The following is a 14,679-nucleotide window of genomic DNA, read 5'->3' as shown; positions in this document are numbered from 1 at the left end:
GCTCATTGGATTTTTATATACTTCCTACTCACAGATTACGAAAGGTTATATTTGAAAGTTTTACAGAATAGTTCAGAAAGAAAGAAAGATTGTATTTGAGGTTATTAGAAAGTTAATTTTATATATATATATAATCTGTACAACTTTTAAATGAATTTGTAAGATATTCCTATATATCTTACCTGCACATTGAATGGTTTTGTTTTATTACAGTATTAAATCTTGCTCAGCCTTTGGCTGATATTATAGTGTTTAATGTGCGAGAGACTTGAAGATAGTTAGCTCCAGTTGGTTAAAGAGTGCGTTGGATCCCTTTTGATTTAATAGGACTTTTAAAAAGACTTCCGCTGTTATTTATTTATAAGATTTATGTTCTGGTTTGTAATAATTAATTTTACATTCTATTTAGTTGATCTGTAATAATTAGTTAAAACTTTTGGTTAATGTTTTAGTTAGAATCATTAGCCTTGCGGTTATTATTAATAATTATCGCGGCGTAGCACCTTTGGATTTCCGAGTTATTTTTATTAAGTTGATTTTAGAACTATTGGAAATTCAGGGTTGTTACAATTAATCATACGAGTAATATCATTTAATCATACTAGTAACCCCAAAGGTTCACAAAAGTAACTGCATTTGCTTATAAGAGTAATCACATTTTTTTATAGGAGTGGTACCCTTTTATTGTTAAAAGTAATCGCATACTCATACAAGTAACTCCATATGGTCATAAGAGTAACTCCATCTCTTCATAAGTGTTTGAGCATAAGGGTCAACTTCAAAAGGTCATATCTCACAACACGCTTAATATTTTTGGAGGATTCAAGTTGGAGATAAAAATGTGGCTCGATAACTTTCCAACGCCAGATCAAAAGCTCGATTCCGATGAGAAACGAGCGAGATATGACTATTAACAGGCTATCGCGTGCGACCACACCTGTAATTTCGCGTGTGACCGGCCACACACAAGATGCGCTGTTACGTTAAAAAAAAATCTCACTTTATGTTTTCATAGTTGGCTTAAATTGTCTTAATAGTAGTGGTATTTTTGTTGAATTACAAAGATAATATGATTTTAACTGACTTTTAATTTGCAATTTCGTTATAACACAAAGCAGAAACTTTCCTTGCGTTCAAGATCATCTAAACTAGCGCATTACGGCAAAGTGATGGATTGAAAAAGACAAATAATTAATTGGAGTATTTGGACGAAGTCATCAAATCCACCTGTAATTTCTATGATTGTCTTGAAATGGTTATTAATCATTTTCTACAAGCCTACAACCTGTCATTATAGTTGAAAGTTATCTATGTCTTCTTTCACCAATTCTCCTCTATATAACTGAAACAACATCTCCGCCATTTTTATATAGCGTCGAACACTAAGTAAAGGTTCGTACAAAACATCTAATACCACCGACATGGCTACTACCATTTTCTCAAAAATTGAACTCGCTCTTCTCCTTATCGTTCTTTTCTTCTTTTCTGTCCACTCCCAACTTCATCATATGATGGAATATTGTGGCAATGATGATGGTGGCCTATACAATTTTGGCATCGACTTTTCGGAGAACATCTCTATGGCAAACATGGACCGAGGCATCAAACAACTCATATCCGAAGCATCAAATACTTACTATAGCACCACCAATACTACTGGCGCTGGCCTAGACAGATTTAATGCCTTCTTTTCATGTCGTTACGATGTGACTCCACAAACTTGCCAAAGTTGTGTATCAAGTGCCGCAGAAAGAGTCCACGAATGCCTTCCAGAGACAGAAAGCTCCGTATATTACGAAGAGTGCACCTTACATTACTCCAATCGTTCAAATTTCTCTGTTATAGAAGACTTAAGGCTCATAGCTGTATCTAACCATCGGACTATAAAAGGGGAAGGCCAATTTCTTCAAACTTTGTATAACACAATTAATGATCTCATAGGTGAAGTCATCTCTAAATTTCCTGTTTCCTCGCGTTACTTTGCCATGAAAAAGGCCAAATATTCGTCGCGTGAAAGTATATACGCACTTGCACAATGCAATCCGGATATGATGCCGGCCAATTGTAGTACGTGCTTGCACTATCTGTTTGATTTTTCCGCCAATGATCCTAATGGCGTGGATTATGCACAGATTGTTTCACCAATCTGTAGGTTGAGCTACCTATTTACTGCAAAAGAGTTAAGTCATCCATGGAGTTTTGCAGATAATCGTCCACCGGTATCATCATCAAGAGGTATGATCTATTGCTTGAAGTCATGTATCATGACTTTTTTTTTTTATGTAGGAAAGCAAAGCTTAAGATATAGATTTAAATCAGATGGGTGAACCGAAGGTACCTACTAGCCATCTAGGTAGGGGTCTCCCATAAGGTCTTGTTCGACACCATCCAACACGGCGCATAGTAGCTACAAGGGCAGAGCAACTAAGAGCACTACTAGCACTGACCTTTTGTAAAACTTCATGCCATGAACTTTAGAAAAACCTTATTAACAATGATCTAATAATAGGTTGTTTGTGCAAAATCATGGAAATAGGTCATGGTCATCTTATGAGTTATGACCTATTGGAACAAATGGTCCTAAAGAGGGAAAATATCCAAATTTTGGCTGAATATAGTTAAAACAAGATGTTTTGTGCTTGGCAGGACCAAATCGGCGTAGTTTATTAGAATGTGAAAAAAGCTATAAAAAAAAAAAAGAGAACTAAATGCAGACATATGGCTAACACATGCATCAAATGCGTAAGTCCCGCGTGGTACTATGTGATTGGCTATTTAGAGGGAGAAAATACTAGTTATAATTATGTAAATAGCATAACTTAAATCCCTCCGTTGTTTTTTTAATAGTGACGTTTATTTTTTTTCGCGCGGACCAAGAAAAAAGTGCAAAAGTAAGAGAGAACGATGGAAAAAGTAATGAAATAGTAAAAAAGTTGGAGAGAAGGAAAGAAAAAGTATGAGAGAAGTGTAATAATTAGGTGGGCCTACCTACCATTTATAGCAAAAGGTAGAAGTGTCCCAATTAAATAACAACACCCCCAAATGACATTCATTTTGCTATAATTTTGTAAATTAAAATAAAATTTAATAATCTAAGAAATTAGTAATGTATTTGATAAATGAAAAGATAAAACTATAGTGATGGCCACTGGTGCAGGCTGGACGGGCCGGACCGTGGACCGTAGTGGGCTGGGCTGAGATTTCACAGCCCAGGACCGGACCGTGAAATTCATGGGTTGGGCGGGCTGGTCCGCGGGCTGCAAAATCTTGGCTCACACCGGTCTGTTACCGGTTTCCACGGTTCGTGGGTCTGGCGGGCTGGACCGGGCTGAAGGGCCGGCATGAGAATTTTTTTTGAAAATTATTTAATCATTGAAACTATTCATTATTGTTACATAAAATCTTTAAAATGAATTAAAAATTATACACAAATATTAATATTAATGAATAATTTAATAATTTTTAAATTTTACTAAATTATAATATATGCAATTTGATTAAAATATATACAATTTGATTAAAATATACACAATATGGTTCAATATTTACTTGGAATGAGTTGGTCTGGTTCATGGGTCGGGTTGGACCGATTTCATGGTCCGGGTTGGGCGGTTTTAGTAGTGGGATTTAGTGAGTTGTGCTCAAGAAATCTGGCCCACGACACACCCACCAATTTCATGGTTCGAGTTGGACTGGACTAGGCTTTTTACTGGCCCGGCCCACGAGGTGAGATGGGTTGAATTGGCCCGCAGTGTTGGCCATCTTTAGATAAAAGGTTGAAAGGTGACATTTTAGGCCATTAGATTTAAAATTAATGAATAGTGTCATGAACTTTAGCAAATATGTCATGGCTAATAATGCTCTAATTTTCTTTGAAAATTCGGTCCGGCCAATAACTTATGCGCAAATTTGTATGTGCACTCGGGACTATGTAGCGGAGTGTGGTCCCGGTATAAAACGCGGATCAAAACATACAAAACGCGTAGACCATGTGTAAAATCTGTTAACGGATGAAAAGCAAGTCTGGATTTAACAATTGCAGCCTAATTTCACGCCCATATAGACTTTCAGTCAACTTGCTTAATAAATTGATTTTATTCATGCCTTATTGGTGTTATTACTTATCTGCCTTCCATTATGTTTTCTCAAAAATGAAATGTCTATTTGCCCTCATATTCTCTCCCAAAGATGTTGTTTTTTTATTTTTTGTGTAGTTCATTTTCCTTTTTTTGTCCCTTTTTTGTGATTTAGTTGTATCTTCTTTTATTATATGTTCTTTTTTTTTATGACCCATGTTCTTTACAAAAATTAAGAGGTATCACAAACATAAATAATAACACACAAAAATAACATGGATGTATCAAACAAAGAACAACATATTAATTAGAAAAGAACATGAATATATCAAACAGAGAACAACATATTGTTTATAAAAGAACATGTCATATAATACCTGGAAAACAAAAAAAAATGATCATATTTGGAGAGAAACAAAAAAATTTTGTGAAAATAGTCATAACAACGAATAAAAATATAAAAAGAACATGAAGTTCTAAAACAAAGAACATCATACTGATTATAAAAGAACATGATATTAAATACAATAATGAACGACATATTGATTATAAAAGAACACATACATATAATAGTTGAGAAGCACAAATCTATAAAAATAACAATAATGAATAAGGACATTAAAAAATACATACTTTTTATCATCTCGTGAGAGTGATTTGCCGCAATTGTTGAAAAGTTATAAATGTTTGCCAAAACAAAAATTAATATATAATAGTAGTTTATTTAAAAAAAAATAAATTAATGTGATATTATCATCTAGTTGGAGTGTTTTGCCGCAATTCTTTTTTTTAAAAAAAATTATTTCCTTTTCTTGAAGATTGCGTTTGATATTTCAATCTATGGATTTTGGAGCAGGACCACATAGAGGAAGGTGGTCTCTAGTCCACCATCCACGCTTTGTAACTTATGAACCCAATTCCAAAGTCTCCTTATACTAGTACCTTTGGTAAATAACCAACAGAGCCGTCTCGAACTTTTTGGGCCCTGAGCGAAAATGGTATTGTGGGCCTTGTAAACAATAAAATATGTATTAAGAAAGATAACAATTAAGGAAAACTAAAAGTTACGAAGGAATTATTCACATGAATTTGTATAGGGTTAGTAAAAAAATTTAGTATTACTTATTTTCTTAAATAATTTTTTGTGTGTGAGAGGCCTGATATGATATTAAGTATTAGTTCTTTTCTTAAATAACTTGATTCAAAAACGGTCCAATATGAATTGATCCGGTCTGAATTCAATCCGATTGGTCCGATTGCCAAGTCTATCGTTCACCAATCCTGTTGTCTTTATATAACCATTGTCTAATTGGCAATAACGACCAAGTTTTTTATTGAAATTTTTTGTCATAACAACTAGTTAACACAAATAAAAAATCCTCCTACGAGGAAAAAGTTCATCGTTATAGACTGTGAGAAAGAGAGTGAGAGAGAGAGGAAGAGTTCAGTTTGGCTGAGGGTAGGCAGAATCTTAGAAAGGATGAAACTTTTTGAAAAAAGTTAATCCGTGACTGAAACCAAAATTTCACCTGTAATGCATAAAGTAGCCAATACCGATAATATATTTGCATAACATTTAGTTCTAGTGTTTCAAATAATTACTCCCTTCGTCTCATATCATAAGTACTCTTTTCTTTTGCACAGTCTTCAAGACGCACATTTAGCTTTATATATCTTAAATTTCGTATTCGTAAAAAAAATATAAAAAGTTGATACTTAAAAAATACATATTAAGACGAATCTAACAAGATCTTACATGAGTATGTTTTTTTTAATATATATTGATAAGATTTTTTGATCAAAGAGATTTTAAATTTTGACTCCTGAAAAAGGAAATAGATTTATATTTCGGAATGGAGAGAGTAATAAATAAAAATGAAAAAAAAATCAATGTAGCAAGTAATTTATTTGCAAAATCTTCAATGTGACTACAAGACTTTATCTCTGTCATTGAAAGGTATCAACAACAATGAACTTTCTTAGTTGTAATACAACCCCTAAATTTTCGGACCCCCTTTCTTTCAAAAAGCCCTCAATTGATTATTTACATCCATAATTTTCTCAACCCCTAACTTTCTCCCTCCTTCAAGTCGAAAGACTCAAACTTTTGATTCAACACAAAATCCACAACTTCGAGGATTCAAAAACCGTGAAGCTCTTATACCAATTCATATGAGAATAATTAGGGGTAGGAGAAGAACAAGGTGATAACAAAGCAAATAACACAAATAATATGGGGTAACTTTACCCCTTCTTCAACCAATAAAAGTTTCAATATAATATGTACAAACTACATACACCAATATATTACGGACTAACACTCTCTAATTAAGTACTCTTTGCTATCTAATCCTCATAATATAGCAGAATCAATCAGCTTTACAACTCGCTTATATGAGCAACCCTCTTCTTTAGTCGTGGCCTTCTTTTTGGCTCTATTTTCCCTCAAGATCACCTCTTGGAGGATACAAACTTCACCACCCCTCTCTTAGGGTTTATCTTGGTCTTTTATACTCCTCTATATACTTAGCAGAGGTTGTTGAAACCCATGAAATGCCCACTTGTGAGTGTCCCACATCGGAGAAAGAGGAGAGAATAAACCACTTTATAAGATTAGGAGTTACTCCTCCTATCACCAATTGGTTTTAGGATGGAACCTCCTAGCTTGTAAGTGGGCTAAACTCTCCTCCTCCTTATTGGGTCACCCAGGCCCATTTTCATATAATCTAAAAATTAACATGGTATCAGAGCTCGGGTTGCGGGTCTTGTCTAAACTGGGTATTTGATCGCTACTAGATTAGGATTTACCTCGACATGATGTCTAGCCCCTAAGAAGATTATTTCTGATTACCTTCCAGTTAGCTCTAAATTCTAAAGACATTCACAAGTGAGGGGGTGTGTTGAAACCCATGACATGCCCACTTGTGAGTGTCCCAAATTGGAGAAAGAGGAGAGAATAAACCACTTTATAAGATTAGGAGTTACTCCTCCTATCACCAATTGGTTTTAGGATGGAATCTCCTAGCTTGTAAGTGGGCTAAACTCTCCTCTTCCTTATTGGGTCACCCAGGCCCATTTTCATATAATCTAAAAATTAACAGAGGCCCCCCTAAAACAACACCCACTCAAAACTGCAACAAAACAAAACACAAAAACACAAAATTAAGTGCAGAACCTATCCGGAGTACGTGTTCTTGATCGTCCGGATCGTCCGGGTGCCCATGTGAGCTGCAACCTATGTTCCTTGCTTCATCTCACCCGCCCGAGCTCTGCGAGCACTAGTAGAAGGAAAATTTAACAAAAACGACAAGACTCAAAGAAAGAAAAATTTAAAAGGCAAAGTTAAAGAATAACAAAAGCCAAAATCATTGTACTATAAGAATCCCTCACTAATCAAGTAGCGCAAAATACAGCTTTACACAATTATATGCTCATTTTAATGAGTAACTACTCTTAACAATTTCTCCCAATTAGGCACTCTGCAATACTTGGCTAATTCTCAATTGAGACATCTTTTCCACACTTTAAATTTGGCACCCAACACTCTTTATATAGAGGATAGAAAAACCCTATTCCTAGTAGAGAAGATAAAGTAAAAGATAATAAGATAATATTTAGGAAATAATTATGACCTTATCGTAGGAAACAATATTATGCTAAATTTAGGAAATAAATAATGTTATAATCATACTAAACTACGAATTAAGGAAACAAGATTTAAGAATTAACAAATCTGGAAACCAAAAGCAAACAGCTCGCAAAAAACAAATGCATGCCACGACCCGTGCAAGACGCGACCTGGATTCTGCCCGTCTCCACTTTTTCTTTTCTTTCCTCCATGTCCTTTTACTAACGCATTCTCCAGCGCACTAACTGTGTTGTAGTCATTGGGTTTTGCAAATACCCAACAAGCTCCTTCTTGCTCGTCTAGGGTCCTCTACGAGCTTGTTTCTCTCTAGAATTCGGGTCTTGCTGTTGGGCTGCCGACGCACGCTCATACATACACTAGTACAATATTGTCCGCTTTAAGAATAAACAAATCCAGAAACCAAAAGCAAGCAGGTCGAAGAAAACAAATCCATGTCACGACCCGTGCGACACAAACGCGACCTGAATTCTGCCCGTCTCCTCTTTTTCTTTTCTCTCCTCCATGTCCTTTTACTAACGCATTCTCCAGCCCACTAACTGTGTTGTACTCATTGGGTTTGCAAATACCCAACGAGCTAATTCTTGTCCACCTAGGGTCTTCTACGAGCTTGTTACTCTCTAGAATTTGGGTCTTGTTGTTGGGCCACCGACGCATGCTCATACATACACTAGTAGAATATTGTCCGCTTTAAGAATTAACAAATCCAGAAACCAAAAGCAAACAACTCGCAGAAAACAAATGTCTGTAACGACCCGGGCGACACAGACGCGACCTAGATTCTGCCCGTCTCCTCTTTTTCTTTTCTTTCATCCATGTCTTTTTACTAACGCATTCTCCAGCCCACTAACTGTGTTGTACTCATTGGATTTTGCAAATACCCAACAAGCTCCTTCTTGCACGTCTAGGGTCTTCTACGAGCTTGTTTCTCTCTAGAATTCGGGTCTTGCTGTTGGGCCGCCGACGCACGCTCATACATACACTAGTACAATATTGTCCGCTTTAAGAATAAACAAATCCAGAAACCAAAAGCAAGCAGCTCACTAGTAGAATAAATGCTACTAGCTTGCTGCGGTTAAAAAGTGCCATATTGCTGCGTTTTTGGGCGCGCAACAATTAAGGGCGCAGCAATAGGTATTAATAATATTGCTGCGGTTTAAAACCGCAGCAATATTTCAATATATTGCTGCGGTTTCTAGCACAAAACCGCAGCAATATTATCATTTTATATCAGAAAAAATCTAGTATATTGCTGCGGTTTTCAGGTCAAAACCGCAGCAATATGACCTGGTACAAAAAAAAAAAAAATTTCAAATTTCTCGATGTATAAATATTTTGTGATTATAATATGTTACATATTGACAACAATCCACTGTTATAAACACTAAGAAACTTGAAAATATGAAAATCGAAAAAAAATAATCTTAAACAACTACATCAAATATAACACTAAAACTGTAACTATAACACTAAGAAAATGTAATTAAACAAATACAAAAAAAAACCAGAAAAATACATTACAAAAAAAATCTGAAAAAACTAGTATAACACTAAAAAACTGTAACTAAACACTAAAATACTGTAATTACAAAAAAAAAACAGAAAAATATACTAAAAAAAAATAAGAAAAATTACAAAAAGATGAAATATGGATAATGAAGTACAACTAAAGCAGAAAGACGAAAGACCTCTGATTGGACGGCGCCAATCGCTTGATTTGAGCGGTGCATCTCCTTTTTACTTCCTGATTTTCCCCATCCCCCCTTAAGAACATCACAACACCAAACTAATCGAGAAAAAAAAGTCACCAAACTGGACCGACGAGGTTAGATCTAAAAAATCGAAACTGGACCGACAAGGTTTGATCTAAAAAATCACCAAACTGGACCAACGAGGTTAGATCCAAAACACTAAAAATTTAAAAATCGAAAAAACTACAGAAAAACGAAAAAAAGTTAGATCTAAAAAAGAAACAAAAAAATCGGCATTTGTTGTTGCGAAGAAGACGACCGACGAGGTTGGTGAGGGTTTGACAGCGAAGAAGACGACCGCGAATGAGGACCGACGACCACGAACGATGACCGACGGCTTAGTGAATGACGACGACGTTGGTGATGAGAGAATGAAATGTGGAGACAACGACGACGTTGGTGGGAGGTGAACGACAACGACATCGAACGAAGAGGGAAGAGGATGAGAGGATGAGAGGATGAGAGGATGAGAGGAGAGAGGAGAGGTTTGAAAAATGGATGAGGGTTTGGATGAGAGAGAGAAGGAGAGGCGTGTGAGGTTGAGATAAGGAGAGTGGGAAAAAAACCCTAACAGATGGTTTTAAGATAATGTCGTAATGTAGAGTTTAGCAGCGTTAGAGTATATATGTGAGGAGCCTAATATTGCTGCGGTTTCCACGTAGGACCGCAGCAATATATTAAAATAATAGTTTTTTAATATATTGCTGCGGTCCTACGTGGAAACCGCAGCAATATTTGTTATTCAGGGTCCCACGTTATTTTTAAAAAATATCTGTTAGATAATATTGCTGCGGTTTTGGGCGGGAACCGCAGCAATATTGTCAATTTCTATTTTTTCTTTTTTTTTTGCGTGTTATATTGCTGCGTATAGGTAAAACCGCAGCAATATCACCGCAGCAAATAGCATTTATTCTACTAGTGGCTCGCAGAAAACAAATGCATGTCACGACCCGTGCGACACAAACGCGACCTGAATTCTGCCCGACTCCTCTTTTTCTTTTCTTTCCTCCATGTCCTTTTACTAACGCATTCTCCAGCCGACTAACTGTGTTGTACTCATTGGGTTTGCAAATACCGAACGAGCTCCTTCTTGCCCACCTAGGGTCTTTTACGAGCTTGTTACTCTCTAGAATTTGGGTCTTGCTGTTGGGCCGCCGACGTACGCTCATACATACACTAGTAGAATATTGTCCGCTTTAAGAATTAACAAATCCAGAAACCAAAAGAAAACAGCTCGCAGAAAACAAATGTCTGTCACGACCCGTGCGACACATATGCGACACATACGGAACCTGGATTCTGCCTGTCTCCTCTTTTTCTTTTCTTTCCTCCATGTCCTTTTACTAAGGCGATCTCAAGCCCACTAACCGTATTATACTCATTGGGTTTGCAAATACCCAACAAGCTCCTGCTTGCCCGTCTAGGGTCTTCTACGAGCTTGTTTTTCTCGAGAATTTGGGTCTTGCCCGTCTAAATTTAGGAAACAAATAATGTTATAATCATACTAGACTAACAATTAAGGAAACAAGATTTAAGAATTAACAAATCCGAAAACCAAAAGCAAACAGCTCGCAGAAAACAAATGCATGTCACGACCCGTGCAAGATGCGACCTGGATTCTGCCCGTCTCCTCTTTTTCTTTTCTTTCCTCCATGTCCTTTTACTAACGCATTTTCCAGCGCACTAACTGTGTTGTACTCATTGGGTTTTGCAAATACCCAACAAGCTCCTTCTTGCCCATCTAGGGTCTTCTACGAGCTTGTTTCTCTCTAGAATTCGGGTCTTGCTGTTGGGCCGCTGACGCACGCTCATACATACACTAGTACAATATTGTCCGCTTTAAGAATAAACAAATCCAGAAACCAAAAGCAAGCAGCTCGCAGAAAACAAATGCATGTCACGACCCGTGCGACACAAACGCGACCTGAATTCTGCCCGTCTCCTCATTTTCTTTTCTTTCCTCCATGTCCTTTTACTAACGCATTCTCCAGCCGACTAACTGTGTTGTACTCATTGGGTTTGCAAATACCCAACGAGCTCCATCTTGCCCACCTAGGGTCTTTTACGAGTTTGTTACTCTCTAGAATTTGGGTCTTGCTGTTGGGCCGCCGACGTACGCTCATACATACACTAGTAGAATATTGTCCGCTTTAAGAATTAACAAATCCAGAAACCAAAAGAAAACAGCTCGCAGAAAACAAATGTCTGTCACGACCCGTGCGACACATATGCGACACATACGGAACTTGGATTCTGCCTGTCTCCTCTTTTTCTTTACTTTTCTCCATGTCCTTTTACTAAGGCGATCACAAGCCCACTAACCGTATTATACTCATTGGGTTTGCAAATACCCAACAAGCTTCTGCTTGCCCGTCTAGGGTCTTCTACGAGCTTGTTTCTCTCGAGAATTTGGGTCTTGCCCGTCTAAATTTAGGAAACAAATAATGTTATAATCATACTAGGCTACGAATTAAGGAAACAAGATTTAAGAATTAACAAATCCGGAAACCAAAAGCAAACAGCTCGCAGAAAACAAATGCATGTCACGACCCGTGCAAGACGCGACCTGGATTATGCCCGTCTCCTCTTTTTCTTTTCTTTCCTCCATGTCCTTTTACTAACGCATTTTCCAGCGCACTAACTGTGTTGTACTCATTGGGTTTTGCAAATACCCAACAAGCTCCTTCTTGCCCGTCTAGGGTCTTCTACGAGCTTGTTTCTCTCTAGAATTCGGGTATTGCTGTTAGGCCGCCGACGCACGCTGATACATACACTAGTACAATATTGTCCGCTTTAAGAATTAACAAATCCAGAAACCAAAAGCAAACAGCTCGCAGAAAACAAATGCATGTCACGACCCGTGCGACACAAACGCGACCTGAATTCTGTCCGTCTCCTCTTTTTCTTTTCTTTCCTCAATGTCCTTTTACTAACGCATTCTCCAGTCCACTAACCGTGTTGTACTCATTGGGTTTGCAAATACCCAACGAGCTCCTTCTTGCCCACCTAGGGTCTTCTACGAGCTTGTTACTCTCTAGAATTTGGGTCTTGCTGTTGGGCCGCCGACGAACGCTCATACATACACTAGTAAAATATTGTCCGCTTTAAGAATCAACAAATCCAGAAACCAAAAGCAAACAACTCGCAAAAAACAAATGTCCATCACGATCCGTGCGACACAGACGCGACACAAACCCAACTTGGATTCTGCCTGTCTCCTCTTTTTCTTTTCTTTCCTCCATGTCCTTTTACTAAGGCATTCTCAAGCCCACTAACCGTATTGCACTCATTGGGTTTTTCTTTTTTTTTTTTTTTTTTTTTTTTTTTGGTGAACTAGGGATGCAATTAAATTAAAGAGTTATGGCCAAACAGCCTTTTACAATCCAAAGATAAAAGTTCATGACAGTAGCTAGGAATGATAGGAATAAGCCTAACAACATTCATAGAAATGTTTTCAATACAACGGTTTCCAAAATCCCGGTGCTTCGCGATTGCATCTGCCACTTGATTATCATGCCGCCTAATTGCCATTATCTCCACCTTCTTGAAGTACTGCTTGAGTTCCCTGCATTCATGCACTCATTGGGTTTGCAAATACCCAACAAGCTCCTTCTTGCCCGTCTAGCTAGGGTCTTCTACGAGCTTGTTTCTCTCGAGAATTTGGGTCTTGCTGTTGGGCCGTCGACGCACGCTTATACATGCACTAGTACAATATTTTCGCTTTGGGCCGAACCCACACGGATTTATTTTTGAGCACCTTCTCAAAAGGCCTTATACTAATGTATTGATCACCACTATATGAATAGCTTCTCCACTTGCTATTCTTTCCATGTGGGAGTTGGGATTGAACATTCTTAACACTTGCACCTAACACTTTTCTATTAGTCTATTAGGTGTGAAACATCGAAAATCTTTATTTATAATACTTTTTTCTTGCAGGAATACGAGCAAGTTCAATATTTGGTGGAATAATTGCAATTATTTTTAGTGTAGCTGTGTCTTTGAGCTTTCTCTTGTAATGATACCGACAGTACTAGACATATCTAGACTGTCCTTGAACTTTTTTAGTGTGTTTGACTGGTTATGCAACATAATTTTCATATTGCATAACTAATTTGCAAGTTCTGTAATCATTTTTTTTTTTTTTTTTTTGCAAAACTGGAATATTGTAAAGATAAAATTGAGCAATCACACAAAAATATAATGCCAAAATTAAAGAATTATTTTTTACTAGATAAGAGTTCTTGTCTCTAGCATTCTTTAACTAATTGTTTTAAATGACAAAATCTGATTAACTATTACGTAATAATCTATGTGTTTCATCAATAAATATCTTTTAATATCAGGTTATATGTATATGGCCTTAGTATATTTTAGTAGGAATGGAAAAAATACATATCAAGCTCGGAAACATAATACCAATTCGGGACAACGTTCAAGCCCAAATACTAGTTTTATTCCATTAGGTGGGATCAGTTTATGAAGTCGCTATAAAAAGATAACTATCTGGTAATGAGGCTATAAAACGGAGGAATTGGGAAGTACTTCTATGTAGTGTAGCGTAATGGGTATTGCGGTTACGATATCTAAATGGTGATTGGTGAGTGGGGAAGAGGAAGGCGGTGTTTTCGAAGGTGGGCCAATTTTGTTTATAAGTGCTATATACAGCAAAAAAAAGCTCAATATAGCATCTAAAATTATGTTTAATTTAATCATGGTTAATTTAATTTTTTTTTAATAATATAATTTCACAATTATTACTCACCCCAAAGCAAATTTGAGAATATATTTTCACTCACCACAAACACTTTTCGATTTAACATGTTAGTACTCTCTCGTCACTGCACCCATTTTTTTATTTTTAATTGGGCTTCAACTATGTAAGTCGCTTTATTAAATAATAATAACAACAGTTGGTGAGTACTCAATTGTTTAAGTTTCAAATTTATTGTCATATTATTCAAAGTTGGTAGGTCATACTTTATATTTTTTAGGTTGCGATTATATGTACTACAATGGGAAATAAAGTCATTTATCATAGATGACCACCCCTATAGGGATATCATTTGTCATAGATGACCCCCCAAAGCGGGGTCATTTATCATAGATGACCGCACCCAAAAGGGGGTCATTTGTCATAGATGATCCCCCTAAAGGGTATGTTAGTTTTTTAATATGTTTTGTTGTATTTAGCCTTTTTTTGCTC

At 36.8% G+C, this 14,679-nt stretch overlaps 1 protein-coding gene across 1 annotated transcript; it reads left to right on the top strand.

The window, feature by feature from the left end:
• The first annotated feature begins 1,322 nt into the window (after positions 1-1,322).
• LOC104904135 (putative cysteine-rich repeat secretory protein 7) lies at positions 1,323-13,964 on the top strand. Its single transcript, XM_048635970.2, has 2 exons — positions 1,323-2,235; positions 13,413-13,964. Exons 1-2 carry the CDS (start codon positions 1,422-1,424, stop codon positions 13,490-13,492), a joined length of 894 nt encoding a protein of 297 aa, XP_048491927.1. The 5' UTR covers positions 1,323-1,421; the 3' UTR covers positions 13,493-13,964.
• Positions 13,965-14,679: the final 715 nt, after the last annotated feature.

The sequence above is a fragment of the Beta vulgaris genome, chromosome 9 (genome assembly GCF_026745355.1).
Source record: "Beta vulgaris subsp. vulgaris cultivar EL10 chromosome 9, EL10.2, whole genome shotgun sequence".
Classification (NCBI taxonomy): Eukaryota; Viridiplantae; Streptophyta; class Magnoliopsida; order Caryophyllales; family Amaranthaceae; genus Beta; species Beta vulgaris.
Note: the sequence above shows the minus strand (reverse complement) of the source record. Positions and strands in the feature narration are given on the sequence as shown.

Bases quoted from the DNA above. Each gene is read 5' to 3' on its own strand.
- LOC104904135 (XM_048635970.2), top strand. From the start codon at position 1,422: ATGGCTACTACCATTTTCTCAAAAATTGAACTCGCTCTTCTCCTTATC. The intron at 2,236-13,412 runs GTATGATCTATT...TTTTTCTTGCAG, and splicing joins ACCGGTATCATCATCAAGAG to GAATACGAGCAAGTTCAATA.